This window comes from Pleurodeles waltl, chromosome 10 (genome assembly GCF_031143425.1).
Source record: "Pleurodeles waltl isolate 20211129_DDA chromosome 10, aPleWal1.hap1.20221129, whole genome shotgun sequence".
In the NCBI taxonomy this organism is placed as follows: domain Eukaryota; kingdom Metazoa; phylum Chordata; class Amphibia; order Caudata; family Salamandridae; genus Pleurodeles; species Pleurodeles waltl.
In genome coordinates this window covers 344,684,034-344,706,948 of record NC_090449.1, presented here as the reverse complement: position 1 = coordinate 344,706,948, position 22,915 = coordinate 344,684,034, and the positions used below count along the sequence as shown (strand labels likewise).

The window sequence follows — 22,915 nt, the reverse complement described above, 5'->3', positions numbered from 1 at the left end:
TACCCCCTGCCCTTGACCAGTTTTCAGTTGCTGTACATATTCTCCTGCTTGAATTTCTGAGAGAAAAAATCTTATAGTTGTTTTATAGACAACTTTTAGACGTGCAGGGCTTAACAAGTAGGCTTCCGCCCCCAACTCTTGGAATTGAGCAATCATCTGCCGGAGTCACCACCGTCTCTCTACAGTGGCATGTGAAAAGTCTGGCCTACTAAAGAATGATACACCCTCCACCATCACCTTTGAATTGGGGCAAGCTTTTTCGAACACAGCCTGTCTCAGTAAAAAATTACCAAAATACACTAATAGCCCGTGGATAGCTCTGGTCTCTACCGGCAGAGGTCAAGGCTTGTTTTTTCCTCATTAGCGGAAAACGTTGTGCTCTGTGAATCTCCTTTTCCCAATCCCACCCAATCAGGTCTGGGAATGCTTTCTTAAAAAGTAAAGCTATGTAGGCCCTGGTATCCTGCCCCTCAAGGTCCTCTGCTATACCCAAAATCCTCAAGTTATTCCGCCGCTGGCGGTTTTCCGCATCTTCCAGTTTCCATCGAATATCCGAGATCTGCTGTCCTTGTGTCGTCGTCTGTGCTGTTGCTGCTTTCACTTCGATTTCCAGCTCCTCAGTTCGAGTCTCCATGGTGGCGATGCGTGCACCAATGTCCTGGCAAGATTTGGCCACTTTTTTAATGGATAATTGTAACTGTCTGTTTGCTGCTTTCGTTTTCCTGCTCTCCCTCTGTGCCGGTTCATGATTCTGAACCATTGTCCTGTAGATAAGATCCAACGAGGGAGGCTCTGAAGGGCCACCCATGGAAGGGGGCACTAGAGTACTGCAGGCCGAATCACTTTTCGAAAAAGCCTGTTGGGTGGCCGTATAGTCCCACTGCATTTCACCATCCTCCTCTTGAGGCTTAAGCGGGTCTCTCCTGAGCTTGGCCCCTGAACTACTCCTAACATCAGTTTGCTCAGCTGATTTTCTTCTACATGTTGAGTAATTGGATACCCAGATACTTGCTGCAGAGCTACTCTCAATATCTGAGTCTGTTAAAGGGATTTCTTCGTCTAAGTCTGAGTCTCTAGACAGATCGGAGAGAGAAAAAAAAAAGTTTTCTGCTGTATCTAATGGCCCCTGATCAATGTTTGCTGGTTTCGCCTCTTTCCCCCTCTGGACTGGAGCTGGGGGGGTAGTCTCATATGTCGTTGGGGACTTGGCCATACCCTCAGCTTGTTGCGAGTTTAACTTGTAGCTTAACGTACAAGGTTGTTTTTCACATTTCTCTGGATTAGATTTCTGAGGCCCCTGATTTGAATCTTTGAGTTCCTGCTCAGATAATTTCTCACACCCCATTGGGGGGGGGCACCACCTCCCCGCTCTTTCCTGGACTTGTACTATCAGTCTCTCGACTGGGTGGCTCCCTTCCCCCTGCATTGCATATAGGAGTGAGTACTTCAAGAGATGTAGATGCAACAGGTACCTGCTCATCATTGACTCCTGGCACGTTAGATTGCGAATCACATACAGCCTTTTCCGTGGACATTTGCTTAAGCCGCATCACGCTAGTAAACATTGTTGGAACAGAGTACCTGGTGTCTTTTTCCATGTTGGTTGTTTTATGCAGGCCCCCTTTCACTTGAGGATTGCTGTGCTCCTTCAATCCGGGGACCGGTAGCTTTTTGTCCTTTCTGGTTCCTCCTGGATCTTGGTTCTGCCGTGCCCGTAAGGAGCGAGGGGTCCTGCTTAACTTCGGCACCATCAGGGCATCCCACACACCCCACAAGCCAGCCAATGTTGCCAAAAAACGTCGGGGATCGCGCTCGGACGAGAGGAACAGGAGCGCGGGTCTAAGGCGAGCACCACGCTCGCATCTTCTTGCGGGGCCCTCCGGTGCTTGCCGACGTGGCCCCGATCCTAGCAGGGGCCGCCAGAAAGCCGTGAAGCGCCCGCAGCAGTCCGTGCTGCAGGCACACAGCGTCCGCGGCTTTCACGGGTGAATGGGAGCCGCGTGTGATCTGGAGGTGGGCTAGAGCGGTAGTGGCGATCAGCCGGGAAATCCGGCCGCCATCTTGGATTCCTTCCAATAGGCTACCTGACTTTTGAATGCAGAGTTTTGCGTATATCTGCTGCAATTAGGGCAGATTTATGTATTTGGATGGTGTTTCTTGGGAAGTTTATGAGAGTTTCCATTTATTTCTTGGAAGAGGACACATTGTGGCAGATGCAGTTTTTTTTTTGTTTTGTTTTTTAAGATGTGGCAGAGGCAAAGGGTTTGGTCTTCTCCTGGAATAGAGGGTGTTGTGCTGAGAAATGGCTGGAGCATTGGCTGCCCAAATGACAGAGTATTGCGTTTATGAAGTTTTTTTCCTCAGTGAGTTGCTTTGGTCTGGGGAAGGAGTTGGCTGACCGGGCAGTGATATTTAATGTGGATAATGTAACGGTTGTGCACTTGCTCAAAAGACAAGGAGCTTTTAAGTTCTGAGTTTACTAAGGAGCAACATGTTGAGGCATCTGCAGCTGAATATTGTGTTTCCTGCTAAGAATGTGACCGGAACAAACAATATTATAATCGATGCTTGATCTCATTCTCAGTGGCAGAGATTTCAGAATTTGGCACAGGGAGCAGAAGAAAGAAAGAGAGAATTGCCATTAAACATCTGGCAGTGGGGATAATGAAGGTTGTTGAGCTGGTGGAGAAATCTGTAGCTGATTCTACAAGGGAAAGTTAATGGCAAGCATGGTTAGTGTTTAGTAGGTTTCGGTGCACTAGACTTGAGGGGGTGAGAACGGCAGTGTATGAGAGACAAAGGAATTTGCTGGATTCTGATAGGAGCTTGATTAACAGGGGTTTATTGCATACTACCACAGCAAGGATACTGGTAAGGATGCTATGGTAAATTGTGGTTGAAATATAACCCGACGGAAGGGGAACTGGTGAAGAGAGTTTTAGACAGGTGGGGGTAGGGGAAAGCGGGCGACAGAAGTTATGGGAGCCTGTCACAATAGAGGTGTTGGAAAAGTTGATGGATGTTTTACCTGTTTTTTGTTACAAAGTTTTTCTTTTTACCTTAGTCATGCTATAGATATTTTTCAGTACCTTTAGGGTGTTGAAGCTGGTGGATACAAGGAGGACATGCAGCATTGTTCATAATGGAGTTTTTCTAGAAAGAGGCAGGCTGGGGATATGGTTGCAAGCATCTAAAACAGACCAAAAGAGCAGCTCTAGCTAAGGGCCAGTGGCAGAGATCGGATATATCCTGTAAAAGAATGGCAGATGTTTTCGACTTGGCTTGGAAAAAGAATAGAAGCAATAATTTGGCACAAGGATGGATAAAGAGTTACAGCATCAAGTGTCTTGGTAGTGTTGTGGTTCGGTGTGGAAGGGTTGGGTTTGGATGGGGAGCAATGTGGGACTCGTTTGTTTAGAACTAGTATGACAAGGAAGGAGATACAGCCAATTGGGAGATGGCATTCCAAGTGCTGTGAGAGATACGTGAGGAAGTGAAAGAGAGACTGTAGTCATAGGTAGAGCTTGTTTATGGTAGGAATTGTTTGTTTGTTTCTTACTTGTAGTTGCGTATGGAGACCCTGTACAGGAAGAGCAGTTACTTGGATAGTTCGACATTCTTTTGTGCACTGGGCAGCGCAGTACGCACATCAGCAAACAGTTCCTTGGACTTCACACTAGCAGGCATGAGGTTTTTGTGGAGGGAAAGAGTGGCCTGCGAAGAGGTGCATCTTGCCAAGTTTGGCTGAACTGTTTACTAATAGGGGGTTGTTCCGATATTCTGCTCATACATTTAGTGGAAAAAGACATGCTGCAGATGTCAGGTTTGACTTTGCTTAAGTACATGAAGGAGGATTTACTTTTTATTTAGAACATTTGATCGGGTATCAGCATTGTGTGGAGAGAGTTTGTTCAACAGAGGCACCAGAGAGGTGCGATAAAACATACTGCAGTGGACACGGCCCGGCGGAAGCTGAATAGGTCTATGAGGGTTTTCTGCATGCAGGCTAGTATTACGGTTTTGGTTTGTGTTAATATACGTGGAGAGCATGAATCTGTTCAGGACTGACTGGGTGCACCTATAGTGATTCTGTAAAGCGTTTTACATTATGAAGGTGCATGATTTATTGGGTAAAGTGTGGCCTGAACAGCTGTGGTGTAAAAGGTTGGAAAACTGAAAAACAACCAATAAGAGCTATTGTGGAGTAGGAAAAGAGCTTATAAGTTTTTCTTGGGTGGTCGAAGTTTTGGGAAGGTGGACAGTCAGGTGCAGGTGTATCCACCCCTCGGGGGGAGCTGGTGGAGACGGAGAAGAGAAGGTTGAAGACATGGACAAAGTAGGGTTTGTCTGAGGACAATTGGAATAGTGCAAGAGAAAGATTGGGAATACAAATGGAGGGCTGTGAATGGAAGAAGATAAGAATGAAACTGCACAGTAAGGGGATCAGAGTTGAGTAAGGTTAATATTTTGCAGTTTAAGTGAGGGAGATGTTTGGGAGTTTTTATATATATGTGAAGATTGTTTATCAAATGTATTTTTGCAAATGATGGTTTAATGATCTACAACCCCGTCCTAGTAAAGCTGTATTTTATGCCACACAGGTTTGTGCTCTATTTTTATTACACAAGTTGTTGTATTATCACTTTGCTCTGTAGGTGTTGTGTAGGGAAGGTGTGTTCGAAAAATAGAGACACAGAATGTGCAAGATAGAGTTTCTACACATATAATGAGTAACTATATATTAAGGACCGAGTTTATCTAGAAGAGGTTTGGTAACATAACCACATTAACCACCTATTATTGTAGTACTGTCATTGATTCCTTTGTACTACGTGCTCCCTGTGATTTATATATATATTTAAAACAATTGTTTATGTGCAGACAAACATTACATACACAACTGCGAAAAAACATTTCCTCATGCGAGCCAAGATTTTAGTTCATGCGAATTGTAGAGGAGCCAATGGTCCGGAAATGTGAATACAGAAGAATGCCTAGCATGGTAACACATCGATTAAAAGTAACCAGCAATTCTTCACTTGCGTCTTCTCAGTAGTTAGTCACAGATATTTATATAACAGGCCCAATGTTTAGCATTTATCTAAAGTATGTTGAACATCAGGAAATATAAATGTCTCAACTATTTACACAGAAACCTCCTTGCTAGATCACATTTCAGTCCAACTTGTACTGCTCAGGCCTTTTTCTTGTCATATAGGACTGCGAAAAACTAAGAGACGGGCATTAGTCTCTTCATATTGACAGGAACTATGGTCTATTTTGGTTATTTTTTCTCAATGCCCAATTCGAGAAAAACAGCGAAGAACCCAAATGCGCACATCAATTGGACAAATTCTAGTCTAGAAATAAAAAGACAATTCCTCCTTTGCGAACTAAAGTCAAAATATCCCAGCTCACTTCCCTTAGCTTGATATGACTGACCTGAAAGAAAGACTAACGCAGTCCACAAGTGGGTCTACCTAATGTGCCCACATTGCTATAAGCTAAAATCAGTGCATGCACTCACGCAGAGAATGTCCTGGTCCGCCGGGTAGGTATCGGGCTTGGAATAAGGTGGCCCCTCAAGGGTGAATGCGAGCGATCCCTGGGTTTGTGGTTCCCTGGCAGATGGAACTTTCCTGGTGGTGCTGGTGGTGGGAGAGACACCCGAGAGCCGTTTGCTTGGGCAGGAACATCAGTTGTTGAGTCAGTAGACATATTCGTGATTATACCTAAGACGCAAAATAGAACAGCACATCTGTTATTGTGCAAAACTTTCATCAACATGCTCTATTTTTTTTTTTTTTTAATAGACAACTCATACAAATATCTGCATTTGACCAAGAGCAGTCTAATACATAGCTCCAAGCAATTCAGATTTTCATTTCATGGCTAACCTCACGCTGGTTTTACCTAAGTAGAAAGTATCTAGATATAAATCAGAATAATTTAGTGAAAACAATACATACAATTTACAGAACTTGGAAGAAAGGGAGTGGTCTATGTTAAACGTTGTCCCTTTCGGGGTTGTCACCTGGCAGCCATTATGGCAGCGTCTTAGAAGCAGAGCTTCCCCCTATGCAACTCCAATCCTCGTCAATACCTCACTACTTGGGTGTACTGCCCCGTGCCCCACTGTCATAATGTGCAGGGGGAGGGGCGTGCTAGTTCGAGCCTCCTGCTGCCTTGAGGAGGTGCAGGGTGCCGGAGACATTGACCAGCACCGGTGCGGTACGCATGGCAGCCTGAATGTGCAGACCCAGGCCAAGGTTAATGAGAGGCTGCTGGCAAAGGGAGAGAGCTTCGAGAACAAGGACAGCCAGAGCAGCCTGGTGCCACACAGATTCTGGCAGGCAGCAGAAAGGGGTCAGCTGACTCTCCAACTGTGACTCCAGGGCCTGCTGCGCCCTTGGTAGGAAGAGATGAAGAGATTAAGAGATTGATCCCACAGGTCATGCTGTTGCAGGAGACCCACCTTTTGGCTACCAACTCCAACTTCTTAGGTCGACATAGATATTCTAGAGTGTATCATGCAGATTTTACTAGCAAATCCGGAGGTTCAACATACAAAAATCGCACCCAGTGATGATCAGGAATACCCATACAGATGGACAAGGGTGTTTCATAATTATAGACTGTTCTTTGGAGGGATCCCCTGGGTCCTGTGTAGAGTCCAAGTACCCCCTACACTGGTAACTCCCAATCTGCAGGCCTTGACTGAGGCTTGCTTGCAAACTACAGTAGGTACACTGATCCTCGATGATGAATAACACCACTGTTGATAAATCTTTAGACAATGCTTCCAACCTCAACCTCTTCCAGAACACCGGTAACATCAATGGGACTGGACAATGTATGGAGCACATGGCATCCTCATGATAGACACCTTAAACTACTTTTCTATCCAATCCGATAGTACGTCCTCAGTGAAGGAAATCAGTATCCTTCCTAGGGCCGTCTCGGATCATGTACCAGTAGTTACTGATACACGGCCCGAGTTGAGTCAGAAGGGGTATGGCGCTTGAGTTGCTGGTGGCTTGGAGATGATTCCCTGGTGGATCTCCTGAGTTGCAGCATACCAGAATATTTTGCCCACAACACTGATTCTGTAACCTTGCCAGTGTGCTTCTGGGAGGTATTTAAGACTGTGGTGCATGGCAAGGCCTTTGCCGCAATATGAGGCACAGAGCAGGACACGGTGCGAGATATAGTGGAGCTGGAAGCCCAGATCTTAAACCCTGAGTGGGTGATAGCGGCAAACCAGCTGGGAGTACGACACCTCATTTCAAAAGTGTTACTCACATAAATTATGTTAACACATCAGATGTGGTGGATCACAAGACAAAGGCTTAAAATTAGGTGTATTGTAATGGCTCTCAAATTGTGGAATGTCATGTCTATGAAACAGAGTGGACATACAGTGGCCATCTACTATCATAGGATTTAAAATACAGAAAATCCCAAAGTTGAGATGAAAAACACGATACATTGCTAAAAATGATTAATTTCGGTCTATCTGGACTATACCAGTCTCAAGACAAGCAAAAGAAAAATGGCTTGAGTAGGTGCTATGGCAGCGCCTCTAAAAATAACTTGTTATGCACACACAACCCACCGATATCCAAGTGTAAATGTGCTTTTCCAAACTGTAGATCAAAAATAGGCAAAGCTCTATTCATCACTGATGTGATCACTTATTGAGCCTGCTGATACTGCCACAGCTGTCCTGCTTCAAATAACAAATATAATGAACTTTTTTCTTTCAAAATCTTCAATGATGACCAAGTTACTTACCTTTGGTATCGCCTAAAACTATATCTAGCTGCACATTCCTTACCTTTGAATTTCCCCAGGAGTCAGATTAGATCTGGAATATTTTTCATAAGCAGTGCTCCTGTGCGCCGTGTTAGGTGGCGGTCGGCTCCGCATGAATCATCTGAAGCAGAAATTACGTTGGAGTGCCTATAGAAGTACCCATTAGGCCTGCCGGTCAGTTTCTTTTCACAACTTTCCACGCCAGAAGCACAGAGCCATGAAGTGCACTGATCACTGGTGTAAACAACCTGGATCCTGTCCCTAGAAATCAGTTCGTAGAGCAGGGAGGAATGGTGGGCCAGTAAGAAATCTGCAGCTAGATATTGTCTCTACAATATAAAGTGATACGGAAGGCAAGTAACTTGTTCACCTGATAAAGACTTCTAGCTACAGATGCCTTACCTTTGAATAGATACCCAAGAAATACCTCCCGATATGGGTCTGTGGACCGATTTCAAACAAGGAAGTCCTGCAGGACCGACCAGGCAAAGTGCCCTTCCCTACCAGGCTGTACGGGCAATAGTGTTTGGTAAACGTGGTAGATGTGCAGGACCGGAACTCCACGTGCTAACGCAGTGGTTGCAACTTTAGGTCTCGTGGAATGAGCTTGCAAGCCTTCAAGGAGGCTGCTTCTTGGTCAATGCAGAGCAGAAATTTATGAAGAGCACAACCTATTTAGAGATGGTCCACCTCTGTATCGCCTGACCTTTCTTTGGATCAATATACCCCATGAAGAGTTGGTCATCCACTTGGAACTCTTGTGTGTGGTCGTTCGAAAACTTTCACGTGCGGTCAAGGTTGTTCAACAAAGCTCTTTTTGTGTCCAGACAATAGAGTCACTCCTCCTCTTTAGAAGGATGTGGCGGAGTGAAAAAGTAGGCAGTGTAATTGATTGGCATACATGAAATAGGTAACAACTTTCGGTGAGAGGTAAGGCGGATTGGATGATAATGCCTGCAGCTCACATACTCTGAGGGTAGATGTAATCGCCACAAGGAAGGCTGTTTTCAATGTTAGTAGCCTGAGGGAACAGTCGTGGGAGGCTTGAAAGGAGCACACAATAAGAATGTCAAGACCTTATTGAGATCCCACTGAGCCATGATAAAGAGTAGGGTAGAGTAAAGATGAAAAAGACCCTTTAAAAACCTATGTACAATAGGGGATTTGAACTAGGAGGGTCGGTCAGGCAGCGGCAAGGGCAGCGGCAAGAAGGCTGAAAGATCAGACAGCTAGCCCTTAAGAGTGCCCTGAGCAAAGCCCTGCTGGGCATGGGAAAGAATAAAGAGTAAGACTACAGAAATGGGGGGCGGCATAAAGAGGATCAACACGTTTCTCTGCACACCACAAACTTCTTCCAATGACTGGCATATACTGTCTTGGTGGCCTGGCTGCCAAGATAACATCACAGACCTTGTAAGAAAGGTCTAAAGATGTCAGCTGCCGCTGCTCAATCTCCACACATGAAGGAATAGTTTCAACAGGTTCAGGTGAAGAACCCTCCCCTGCTGCTGTAACAGAAGATTCTCCCAAAGAGGCAGTTTAAGCGGGGGCTCAATGGCCATTCTCAGTATTTTGGGATACCAGACTCTCCTTGCCCAGTTCGAAGCCACAAGAATGACTTGGGCCTGGCTGTTCCCGATGTTCTTGAAAACTCTGGGCAGGAGTGGCATGGTTGGAAAGGAATACAGGAGACCTGAGCTCCACTGGACATGAAAAGCGTAACCGAATGAGAGCTGCCTTGGGAACTCCAGCACGCAAAATTGCTGACGTTGCGGGTTCTCGGCGGAGGCGAACAGATCTAACCAAGGTTCTCCCCACTGATAAAAGATACCTTGCACCACATCCAGGTGGAGGCACCATTTGTGATCTGCTATGCATCGAGTTTGTCTGCCCTGGCATTCAGAGAGCCTGCCAGGTGTTGAACCACCGGGACGAGCCCTGCTGTTCCAGCCAAGTCCAGAGGGTCCACAGCCTCACCCTGACCGGTTTCTTGCAGTACCACATGGCGGCGGTGGGGTTTGTAAACACCTGCTCTAGCCTCTCCTTGATAGACAGAGTAAAAAAGCTTTCAATGCCAGTCAGATCACTACGAGCTCCAGCATTTTGATGGGGAGACTGGATTCTGCCGGAGACCAGAATCCTCTAGTCTCCACCTCTCCCAGATGGCTGCCCCATCCCAGAAGTGACACATCTGTCACTACTGTCAGATCTGGTTGGTGAAGAGGCCTCTGACTCAATCACAGTTCGTTAGCCACCACTGCAGATCTTCTGAAGTTCTCTCTGAAATTTTGACCATGTTGGAGAGAGTCCTCTGGAACTTCAGGTCCCACTACAGAGCAGGCATATGCCACTAGCAAGAAGCCTTGAGGCAGTGCAGCCTCGGAGTCAGTCTCATTGAAACCCAAGAAAGAGACTGAAACATCGGTATCATACCCTGAATATCCTGGACTCGCCATTCGGGAGGATATGCCAGAAACTGCACTGCAACAATGAAAGGGAGCGCCTGAGAGGGAGTCAAGTGTGACTGCCGCAGGCTGATAGTGAACCCCAGCGAATGCAGGAGGTCTGCTGTAATCTGGAGGTGGGAGACTACAGCCTGTGGTCAACCGGCCTCCAACAGCCAGTTGTTGAGATAGGAGGAGGCAGTCACTCCTGATATCCATGGATGGGCTGCAAAAACCACCATCAGCCTGGTGAACATCCAAGGGGCGCTAGTAAGGCCAAAGAAGAGCACAGCGAACTGAAAATGCTTGTAGCCTACTGTAAACAGCAGACAGACCCGGGTGGCAGGCAGAACAAGAATGTGGAAATAGCCATCCTGCAGGTCCAACGCTACCGTCCAGTCTCCTGGGTCCAGGGCAGACAAGGACTAAGCCAATGTTTGCGTTTTGAATTTCTCCTTCTTGAGGAACAAGTTGAGGGTTTGGAAATACAGAATAGGGCAAAGGTCCTTGTCTTTTTAGGGGATCAGAAAGTAGCGGGAATAGCAACCACAGCCTACTCATGGCACCAGAATCCTCTCTATGGCTCCCTTGGCCAAGGCACGCGCAACGCCTTTGCGGAGAAGCGCCAGATGATCCTTTGTCAGCTGGTCGTGACATGGTGGCATGAGGTGAGAGATAGTTTCGAAGGGGAGGTAGTTGCCCCTTCAGACAATCTGCAAGCCCCACTTGTCCGATGTTATGGACTGCCAGTTAACTTGATGCCCTTGATGGTAAAGGGGCAGATTAGGAAGTCTTGGAGGCTGCCGGTGGGGTGGACTGACCAGACCAGTGGCTACCTGACCCACAAGGCCTGTGGTTACCGCAAACTCAGCCATGCAGAGGCTGGGAGCATGATGCGCGGCGGGATAGCTGGGAGGGAAATGGCGAGGCTGGAAGCCCTTCAATAGCCACAAAAGGAGCAATTAGCAGATTGTGGGTGACGTGGGGCCGCAGAGGCCAAAGGACCGGACTGTAGCCAGAGAGTCCTTGATGCACTCTAATCTGCCTTGTCTCCGAAGAAACGGGTGCCATCGAAGGGCATGTCCATGAGGGAAGCTCGGCCATCCACTGAAAAGCCAGTTGTCCTCCACCATGCATATCGCCTCAGGGCCACTGTAGATGAAACAGCTCTGCCCATTAAGTTGGTTGTGTCGAGTCCACAGTGTGCTATGAACTTGGCTGCGTCTCTCCCATCAGCAACAGCCTGTGAGAGGATGTCCAGGATCTCTTACAGAACTTGCGCAGCATCTGCGCAACCATGCCTCAAAGTGTGGGAGTAACAGGCCAGAAGGCATGCAGTGGTCACAGCCTGCAAAGCAAGGATGGTGGAAGAAAGCAACTTCTAAACCAGAGTCCAGCATCTTGGATACCCTGTCTGAGTGTCCCTTGGACAGGGCGGTGGGCGATCATCCTATTCGCAGGAGCCCATGTTGGTTTTGGACCAGGTACCCAAAAGGACGTGAGTGAGGGTGTCATTAAATGGAATTAGGGGTTTGGACAAGAAAACTCCTGGTTGTAACACCTTTGTTAAGATGTTAGTCTTCATTTCCACGAGAGCAACTAAAGGTCAAGGACCTCAGCCGCCCACTGCATCACTATTACATAAGAAGCTCCCCCCTTTGTAGCAGAAAGCAGACCAGTATATGTAGAAGGTCTTCATCATATGGCTTATATCCTAGAAGGTCCAGCGACCCCTACAATTCCTCTTCGAGACCTCCCCAAATGGAATAGGGCTCAGGCTCAGATATAGAAAGCAAAGTTCCAGCCGGTGTCGAATGTGGTGTTAGGCGATGCCCCAATGACTCTGTGTCAGAGTTGGGAATCACAATCTGGATGGCTCCATGAGTGTCGCCACTGGGGTTGGCACTGGGGAAGATCAAGATGGCAGACCGGTGCCAGTCTGGATCCAGGAATGGATCCCTGGGAGGCCACTGGAGCCAGGGCCAGAGGGAACCAGATAGGGCCCCCTCTGACCCTGCAGGGCCCCGAGGCAGTTGGAGTGGTCGGGCCACCCAAATATGAGGCGCATAGCTCCCGCAAAGCCAGGGAGACGCAGTGTCTGGAAAGGCGCAAGGTTCGAAGAAACCAGGCGTTGAATACCGACGCTCCGTGTCCTCGGCCAACAAGACAAGAAGTCATTGGCCACTTTAACTGCTTGCTTCTTCTTGTGCCTTGACTTACCTGACTATCTTGAGGAGTGGGACGATGATGACTTCAGGCTCTGCCACCATTCCCAGTACATTCCTCTTGACCGGGACCTCGATTTGTGCAGTTGAGTGCCGGGCCACCATGAGTTGTAGGGACCACTCCTGAAAGCTTTTGGATGCATGGCGCAGCACTCTGTGCATGACTTCGGGTCATGGTCGCAATCCACACCACAGGCAGAAAACCTGCAAATTTTTCACCGATGAAGACAGGCTTCCCAGGACCTCTATCCTGTCTTCCTTGAGGACATCTCATTACACCAGGAGGAAACCTCAAAAACACTTATGAAAACTTTTACTCTAGTCCTACTGTACCAGAGAAAAAATAAATAAAATAAAATCTATAAAGTTCAAATGATAAATAAATTTAAAAAACTAAATAAGAAAAATTAAAATAAAACAAAAAAATATATAAAATAATAAAAATAATATAAATGTACTCTCTTGTACGCTTTACTCTGTCTACCCTTCATCCTATGTCTCTATCAATCTTCCTCCATCCCCACTCTTACTCACCCCAAACCCATTCTACTACTTTCATCTCCAAAATAACCCTGCCTAAACTCTTCCCTCCTGTACCACACATAGCTCACCCCAAACCTCAGTTTACTACCATGATCTCCCAAACAGCCCTACTAAATTCTCCCTCATTTGTCTCACTTCTGACTCATCCAAAACCTCTCCTGGTACTATGATCTCCCTAACCATTTTCACAGACTCTTATCTTCTCCATCTCTCCTTTACTCATCCCAAGCCTCATCCTATTACTATAAACTCACAATTAACATTTCTGGATTCTTCCCTCTTCTATCCCTCCATTAATCTAGTCAATCCAACCTGCATATTCTCTTCTCAAATTAACTCATAATAATACTAAAACTGTACTCATATTTCTCTGTACTAATCTACCACTAATTCCTCTTGGGTTCCGGAGTAGTCTGTTATTAGCACACAAAAAAAGCACTTAGATGCTTCGTCAGGGGTAGTAAGCTCTATGTAAAAACAATTACAATACAAAAAATCCACTAAACAAAGTGACTGAGTGGTGGCTCTTCTCCGGATTAGCGCTGGCTGGCTCGGTTAGAAAATAGCAGTCCTCAGGCATGCCTAGATGGTGCCAGTATAGAAACTGCAATGTTACTTTCTGCAAGGGCGATGCAGATGACGCACGCAAAGCTGATCGTCACCACCTACTGGAGCACAGGGGCACTGCTTACGAAAAATCTTCCGGATCCAGTCCATGCCTGGGGAAATTCAAGGGTAAGGAATCTGCGGCTAGACGTCTATCAGATATTTATTTTTCCTTTCCCATGGAGGCAAGAAATACTCCCGGATCTCACGGTTACCAAGACTTCAGGTGACAATCACCCCCTAGCTCTCATACGTCTAATTCAGTAGGATGATCAGTTGAGCAATTCATTCAGTCTGGTTCCCCACTTGATCCTGCTCCCCCTCACTTTATTAACAAGGAATTTAAAGCATCTACCCACTCTTGCATGTGCTGCTGAACCCATCAATGTCGCCGGGGTACCCCTTTCTTGGAAGCACTTTGTCATCATTTCCTTTCTTTAAAAACCTATCCTCAAAAATTATGGCTCCATCTCCTTGCTTCCCAGTACACCAAGATTGTAGAAAAACATTAATATGAAATTTTCTCAGTTACTGAAAACTTAATGCTAACTCTAGACTGACGGGGGAGGGGGGGAATCTGCTGCAGTAATTTTGTTGAATATGAGTGTGGCCTTCTAAACAGCCTCTCACAACATACAGACCCTCAAGGATTCCACAATTTGCAAAATAACCGGGAAAGTCAGTTTGTAAAAAGGCCACGCTTTTTACAGGACGGCACACAAAATGTTATGAGTGCCACCCTCCTTATCTGGCTAACACTCTACAGTTGTCCGTACACCAACAGATGTAACCCCCCCACCCGCACTGCTTTATGCTGCATTATTGGTTTGTGGTGGCATACTGTTTTCCTCACAGTGAGCCTTCTTCAACCACAGGGATCTCTCCCAGAGGAGTGGGGGCTGCTCGTAAACAGAACCACTGCAGCACATAAGTATGAAGATACTGTGCCTTGCCTAAAGTATGTGCCAGGGACTAGTCTAGTGCACCCCTGTCCCCATGCACAGAAACCCAATCAGAGGCTCTCTACCTCAGATGTGCGCATTGTATAAACTGTATTGTGACAATGAGGGCTATTTCTTATTGTAGATGTTTTATCTACCAGAGAGTGCGGATTTGAGTCTCTAGAAGTTAAACATTGTACAAAAAGCACAGCTGGGGGGTGTGTGTCCACACAGAGACAACCTGGCTATGTTCGTTATTATTGGTATTTGGGAGGAGGGGTTAGGGTTGTTCTCTATTTGGAAATTTGCACTGTTAGGGAGATAAAGCTTGTACAACGAGAATACACCTTCATTATCCCAATACGGTTTATACGATGCACACAGCATACCGAGACCAGTTCCCCACCACACACGCTTTAAACACATCATAAGACTTGGGAGAAGAACAGGCAGATAAATTATCTGCGACCACTATCCACTCACTGTATAGCCCACACCTCTCCAGTCTACTGGTAGCTCTCCAACGACCTGTGAGTAGCTCTCCTGGGTGCAGCCCAGCATACCAAATTAGAATATTTTACGTGCTTGAATTAATGTGTGTATACCAAAATTGACAAGGGTGTATTTGAGGCAAAACACATGTAACTTATTCCCTTTATGCCAGGGGTAATTGCAGCTGTGGCCATTATGCATTACCCTTGTTGAGGTATTCTGAATTAAGATTTTTTTTTTTTTTTACATTATTGATGGCAATCCTGTACTAAGGTGATCACAGCTGGTCATCTTGCACAGAGTGGCCACTAGTATACTTTTGTCTTTAGTGTACAACACTAATTATTTTGGGAGCTTGGGATGATTTTTGTGGACCAAAAGTATCTCATGGTGGGGCGCAAGTAATAGTTACACTTGGGCAGGAGTTATAGTTACTTGAGGTAACTAACTATAACTGGTGAATTTCTATAGTTTCATACGTTTGAAATGTGAGCCTAACTATAACGTCCCTGTAACCTTTGGTTTTTTAAGTAAATAGTTTGGTGGCCTATTCCCTCTGCCTGTTTCAGGGTTCAGTCTGGACTTTATTATGGTACACACTTGACTAACTTATGTGGCAAGAAAATGCTGTCTGTGTGGCACGCTCTGAGGCATTACCCTCTTCCAGTTTTAACACTCCTTGATAGAGAAGGGGCATCAATGCTATGTAACACTGAGCGTGGAGGGCCAAGGGGGCAATATTTCCAAATAAAATCTAGGTCCTGCCTCCCATGGGGCACGTGGCGGACACAAGGGGGCTTTTTTTTTTTTTTTAAATGCAGAGTAGCAAAATAAAGTGCCGCCAAAATGCTGCAAAATTTCCAAATTTGTGCCACAAAATTTCTAGAATGTTCTATTTCCCCAAGCTGTTGAACAGCTTTCCAATTCAACTTTGGATATGTCTAACTGAATAAAGCTTTAGGAAACATCTCAACACTTGGCTTTTCTAATCACCGTCCCTGTGCATCAGTTGGCTCTTCTCCAGACAAGATCCTAGAGCTGGGACACTACACTTTGTAGCAGCTTTGTGCTTTACAGGCCCATTAAAATTACAATATTATCTTGATATGTTCTTCATAACGAAATGAAACTTGGCTCTTTCACTCAACACATCCCTCATACATCTGCTGATGCCCCAAAGATCCAAAAGAAAGGCTTATGTGGCCTTAATAAAAAAAGACCATATTAGGTGCATTACACAGATTCCATTGAATGCCTTCTAACTGCTCCTCAGATATTTAAATACTACCCAACTGTGTCCACCCAACAGGTAATAGTAATTCACTATAGTAGTGACTTACCTCCTTCAGGGATACATTAGTAAACTACAAAGATCCCATTACCATTTAAACTTAATCATCTCTACAATTCAAACCAAGTCAAAGTATACATCAGTCACAAGTATGAAAACTCTACCAAGACCATGAGTGCAGTTTTCACTATCCGTAACTACTCTGGTTCAAGAACAATATGCTTAGCAACACCTCCACCTTGACCACCTGGCTAACTTGGTGCCGGTTTTGAACAAAATAGATTAAAACGCCTGAAACTTCGAAATAAATAATCTCCTCCAACAAACCTTCATGCTAGCCACTGGACTTGATCCACCAATCAATTGGTCAATTCCTCTCTCTTCCATCCAATGGGAAGTCTAATGAATACTTCTGTTGATCAGTGCCTTGTTCACACCCTTCCATCCACAACTGACTTGGGAGTCAGAAGACCTGCACCTCACCCCCACCTGTGATACATCCAGAAGAGGCAGCTTAAGCATAAACCAAACTTCAACTAGATTTCAATGGAAGGCTGCAACCTGTGGACATCTAAAGGGAACACCTACACTCATTTCACAGCACATTTTCAGGACATGTTCATAGGCATTCACCAATGAAGCACTGCCCTGTGAGAAAAGTCACAATGCAGAAGAGAAGTGGACCACAGTGCTAAGAGATCAAGTAACTGGTGAGCGTGCACTACATAAAAAAATTATATTAATTACATAAAAAGTCATCAAGTTATATCCTAAAACTCTTTAAATTCTGATATGACCATTAATGAAAATTTTGTTCCCTTTGCAGGTCTGCCTTTTATAGCTAAATTATGGAAAATGTGTAGTTAAACAAATTGACCAATGTTTTAATGAGACCACCGAAAAACTTCCAATCTAGCTTCACAGGGCACTGTACCAGGTTCATTTGAGATACAAAACTCAAGAATGAGGATACGTGAGCATTTAGCTGCACGCGAGAGAGAGACGCCTATTACTCATTAACTTACTGAAAAAGGAATCCCCTTTAGTTTGAAGTCCCTACACCTAAAGTAAAGGGTATTTAAGTATATAAAAAACAGTACATCATTTCTGACATGAGAACTTTGTCAGCAGTCATTTCAAGGCTGTCAGTATTACAAAATATATTTTACAGAATTATGCAGTATTAAGAACCTTACAATATCTCTACATATAGGAATGGAAAATAAATATTTATTTATAAGAAACATACAAGACATATGGAAAGCTCTTGTTACATAATGAAATGACCACAGGACAGATCGATGTAGGCCCAGGAATAAGCATAAGACTAACGTGCATCACACCAGGAGAAATTGGTATTAGGACTGGTTCCTTGCTCCTCCATTATCATAGTTGGGGATTGCCTGGGGAAGGGAGAACGCCAAGAAGATCCCCTGCAAGCCATTGTCACTACACAGACCACTCACCAACAGCATGAAGCACAGTTGCAGTTGCCTCTCTTTAGAGTAGCACAGCAATGGCAGTGTGCGTGCCCAAGTTTGGGTCATGGCACCAGTCCAAGTGGAGTCCAAGAGCACTGGTATTGCGGTCACCCAAAAGAGCCGGGACTCATAAGTACCTTCGCATCAGAGGTTACACTAGAGGATTAGACACTTGGTTTCCGCTTGGAAGGCGATACAGTCTTGGTAGTTTAGTCTCTGGCTCAAAACTAGCTTGAGTCAGGGACAGGCCTTAGCTCGGCTGTGTTGTGAAACTAATGGACTGTCATGGTTTAAGGACAGAGGACAGTAATTAAGCTTTACCATCACTGTAACCCTCTTCTCTGAATGGTTCCCAAGTTCAAATGGTGATGTTGACATCATTGTGACAGCCTAGGCAGGCATTAGACTCTTTCTGACAAGAATATTAATGGCCACTGGCTGTAGGTTTAGATCTCACTAAGGGACTGGCACATTTGCTTTTCAGTCAACCTGGGGAGGTGAGGGAAGGGTTTATTAGGACACCTGCAATGGAATGTTGGGCTTAGTAAGAAGAGGACCTACTGCACGGCTTAGTCTCTTTAAGGCTGAAGTCCTCTTAGCTTGCTGCTACTAAGGTGTGGAGGGGGGAGGGGCTGCTCTCCTTCTCCAGGCAGAGAAGCCACTGGCCAGTTTACTTCTCCAATCCAGCTCCTCATTTGGCACTCCAGGTACCCTGTAGCTCCTGTGCTGATTACAGACTGGAAGGCCATTCACCCCCTTTATCAACACAGTGCAACAATATGCTATACTTTAGATACAACAATGTGTCTGAATTATAGCCAACTTAATTAGTTGTACTCATAGGAATTATTCCCATTAGCTGTTAATCAGCAAACCCCTATCAGAGAGTGGTAAACAGGAAGAAAATATACATGGTTATCGTTAGTCACTAGTGAGCAGGAAATGGCTGTCTCATTATTGCAAATTAGCAGTATTTTTTACATGAGTGTTGTACGCTGTTGAGCTAAAGTACACAAGGTCAGACGTTTTGATGACTGCACATCTGGCAGGAGTAGGAGCAGGTGAGCCCTGAGGGTGGTCTTTAACTAACACCATGTGATTAGATCCAAAGGTCGGATGAAGCAAATTCCTACGGAGATCCAACCAAGATGAAGGGCCAGAATCTGCATACAGCACATGGTGTTTTGAGGGTGCAAAGAGAAGTTGACTGGCAGCAAGTAGTGTAGACCTGGAGAGATGTGGAAAGTGTGTATAATTACAAACCCCCATTCTGCAGATAAGTAGGTGATCAGGTACCTATATTAAACTCGGCATGAATGTTAGTAAGACAATAGAAAGACTGTGAAGCCCAAAGCGAAGGAATATGAGGGAAAGAAAATAAGTCATTTACTGGCTTCTAAAACGTACTACAAGAGAATCTGATTAATTTTATATTTGCACCTAAAAATCTTATCTGGACAACTGGACAGGTTTGAACACTAGAGCCAGAGGTTTATTCTGAATTTACATTAAAAAAAAAGCTCTAATGTCGGCAACCAGACATGGTAGGTGCACAAGGGCAGGTTTAATAAGTATTGTGAAATGTATGTGAAATGTATGGGTTACGTGGTATATAGGAGTTAAAAAGTAGAAAGACAAAGTTGATGTATTAGGCAACAATGCATGGATTTTGGCTTTGTAAGAGGAGAGGTGGTTTCTTCATTCTTAGTGTCCATGTTGGGCTAGATATGAACGCCACCAGCCACATACAAGGAGTGAAGAGTAGGCCAGGGTTTCTAGCAGAAACAATGTAATGTGTAATGCAGAATGGGGATTGGGTAGGATGCATTCTGGGAAATTATTTCAGTTTAGAGGTGGTCAACATCGGGCAGTGACAAGTCAGCTATGAAGCGGATGTTGTGGGGTGAAGCTGAAAATGAGAAAAATTATTTAAATAGCCATCCATAAAGGGTGGAGGAGAAGAGACCCCCGTATTCAGCCTTGGGGCACACAACATTGTATTGGCAGTGAAAGTGAGGAGTTTCAAGAGATGGAGAAAGCGCTACTAGAGCTAGGATGAGACCTGTTGGGAGAGGGTCTGGTAATGCCAAGAATAGAAGACTCAAGAGCAGTGCGGTTAATGGAATCAAATGCAACAGAGGTCTGGGAGTATGTTAGAAGGCCTCTGTGAAGAAAGATTATAAAATCGGACAGGTAAGTGGTTTGAATCTAATAGACTCCTCCTCAGTTTGATTGGAGAGTGTGTTTGTGCTTCTTTGAAAAAAATATCCTTTCCTAAGCTTTGTTTGAAGCAACACATCTCTCAAAATGCTATGTTACTCAACAGAAGCATCAAATCAGTTTGCATTGCTTTTTACTGATTTTTTCAAACTAAAAAAGTTCTGCAATGTATGGCCCATAGTACCGAATTAAAAAAATAACCTAAGCCATCTAACTGTTAAAAGATAATCACCTTCTATTCAACAGCGAGTCACTTATACCTTTCCTCTTGGGACTTTTACTGGCTTGCACCTTTTAGATTCCAGCCAGAGTGAGACTCTCTGGCTGGAATCTACAAACATTGGGGCGGGGGAGGGGGGGGGGGGGGGGGGGGGGGGGGGGTATTGTCACCCAGAGACACAATGGGGATTAAAAGGCGAGCTGTTCCCCCACTCTGGTTTTTTTGGGAAATGCAAGGTTCAGCACATGGCAGAGCAGTAAAATCACTTGAAGACTTGTTGTCCAGTGGCATCCGGGAAGCATTGGTACAACATTGGGAAGCGCTGGAGGACCGCTGCGGTCAACAGTGCCACAAATCCGTGCACCCATTATCACCATCCAACATCTTTAAAGAGATGCTGCAGCCTGGACTTTCAGAGGCAGGGACCACTGTAGTGCGCAGCAACATGACCTTGCCACCGCTGAAGTCCGGGTGCCCGCATAAACAAAGGACCAACTGCTTGTCTGTGACGCAGCTTTGCAGGACCAGACCATGTCACCACCGCAGACTGGGCCCCCCTACTCATTGGCGACGAGGATTGTGGTGCCAAGCGGTCTATCCAGATCCTCCCTCGCTGTCCAAGAACACCACCGCGACCCGGAAGACCAATGTTCAGAGGACTGTTGCACAGCCAGCGATGAGACTCTGTAGCTTGAGTAAGCCTAACACCTCGCATCCCTTGTCTCCCACTGTAGGCGGACACGTGCTGGGCAACAGAGCATGTGGGGGCGTGACTGAGTCTCGCCCACAAGAGGAGAGAACTCCTGGGGCTTTTGCACTGGCAATCAAGCCCTCCTTTTACCACCCCTGCGATTCAGGGAGGGGGGCAAGTAGGGAGTTGTTTCGGAGCCCATTCGTAAAGCCCTTAGAGTGCCGTGCAGTAGATTGAAGGTTCAAATCCTGGTATCATAGCGGGCAACGAGTCAGGTTATTAAGCCTCTCGCACAGGACCAAATAAATTGCATGAGCAATTCACAACCCAAGGGTCAGTCAGGGGTGCTGACGAGTAAGCCCTACCTTACCCCCCCCCCCCCCCCACCCCCCCCCCCCCACCCAAATCTGGGTTAGTTTTTGGGCATGTTCTCTTCCACCTCAGTGGTAGTTATCAAGGTGCAGACTGTTTTTTGTTTGCTGACTGGATTATGGACCATAGCTATAATCTCTCACCTGCCAATAGTAACTTGCTCAAAATGAAGGCACTGAAGTGTGGCTTCTGTTTTTAATTGTCACAGCTGCTTGCAAGGTACTGTTGGGGAGCGCTTGTGAATGACAGCAGCGGATATCCATTGCACCAAGATGAGATAGAGATTTAGAAGACAGCCGGTACAGATGCTGCTGCCTGGCCTGTGATCGTACTTGGGACTGCGGACAGCCTGTCAAGGCGACGCAACCCAGATGCTATCCAGCAAATGCAGCCAAGTGGCACTTGGCAGCGCTACTAGATATCGAGATCAAGGGCCACATCGAGCAGCCTGATGAGGTAGAGGAGATGCTGAGCATAATGAGGATGGCAGCAGCACAGCAGGGGAAAGACTGGTTTCGCCAATAGATTTTAGTGAAGCTGTAAGAAGGTCCCAGGAAACGACAGGCGGTCGGATCATCAGGACCTGGGATCTTTCAAACCCCTGCTATACAGCAACAATGGCGTAGAGCAAGGGCTGGATAACTAGAATGGGAGGGAAGGAAAAGCTAGGCCCACTGGCGGGAGGGAGACACAAAGGCAAATGACTGTGCAAGTAGGGTGGTTCAGCGTCACCAACAGCAGCATGGGGCAATGCAGCGCTTAGTATGGTACCCACAACAAAAGGCCCGGTAGCAGCAGGTCAGCCACCAGAGGCATATACAAGACCCTCACTGGAACAGCCCTAAATGATCACAAAGGCTACAGGGTTAGCAAGCCTGATCCCCCTAGCAATTAAAGAGAAAATATGGAGAAAAGAGTTTATTGACACCCTACTAGAAATACAACTTGAAATTCTAGACCTCACCCTGTGCGACAAGAAGGAAGAGGGTAGGCAGGAAAGGAAGAAAGTGAGGAAGGAAAGGAACTTTGACAACTGGTTGGACGCATGTTCCATAATGGAAACATTCCCTCACTGTGCAGCTGTCCTCTAGCTTTACAAGTCTAAGAAATACGAGGCACAGACAATTTCCAGGTGGCGCTTGGCTTGAGTACGAGAAGGGTTTTAGGGTAAAATGCAGGACCACCCAGAGATGAGATGGAATGATGAGGATGTGTGTTTAAATCCAGAAAATGATGGCAGTCAAGGAGGTCAAGGCTGGGGGAGGGGAGGGCGAGCAGCCCTTTCGGGCCACCCTTTTCAAGGGGAAGCAGAAGTACAGGTCAACACATAGGCACATATCAGGCCGTAGCTGCAAAACGCCCAGTGACAGGGGACCACCAGGGATATGCCAGAAGTATGAAACAGATAAATGCACGTGGGGGGCAGAATGCAAATTTCAACACACCTGCTCCTCATGCAGGGATCACCCAGCCTCAGGATGCAAGCGGAGCAAGCATACCACAGACAAGAAAGAGAAAAAAAAAGAAGCATTAGTGTAGGCGGGGCACCAAGGAGGGGTCCCAAGAAAAGGGCA

At 45.9% G+C, this 22,915-nt stretch overlaps 1 protein-coding gene across 1 annotated transcript in view; it reads right to left on the bottom strand.

Annotated features, from left to right (window-relative positions):
- Window positions 1–22,915, bottom strand: part of CARHSP1 (calcium regulated heat stable protein 1) — a 139,071-nt gene that overhangs the window by 36,376 nt on the left and 79,780 nt on the right. Inside the window, exon 2 of the mRNA XM_069210575.1 lies at window positions 5,528–5,732. Within this exon, the coding sequence (XP_069066676.1) occupies window positions 5,528–5,718 (191 nt within the window). The 5' untranslated portion in view covers window positions 5,719–5,732. The remainder of the gene's footprint in view (window positions 1–5,527; window positions 5,733–22,915) is intronic.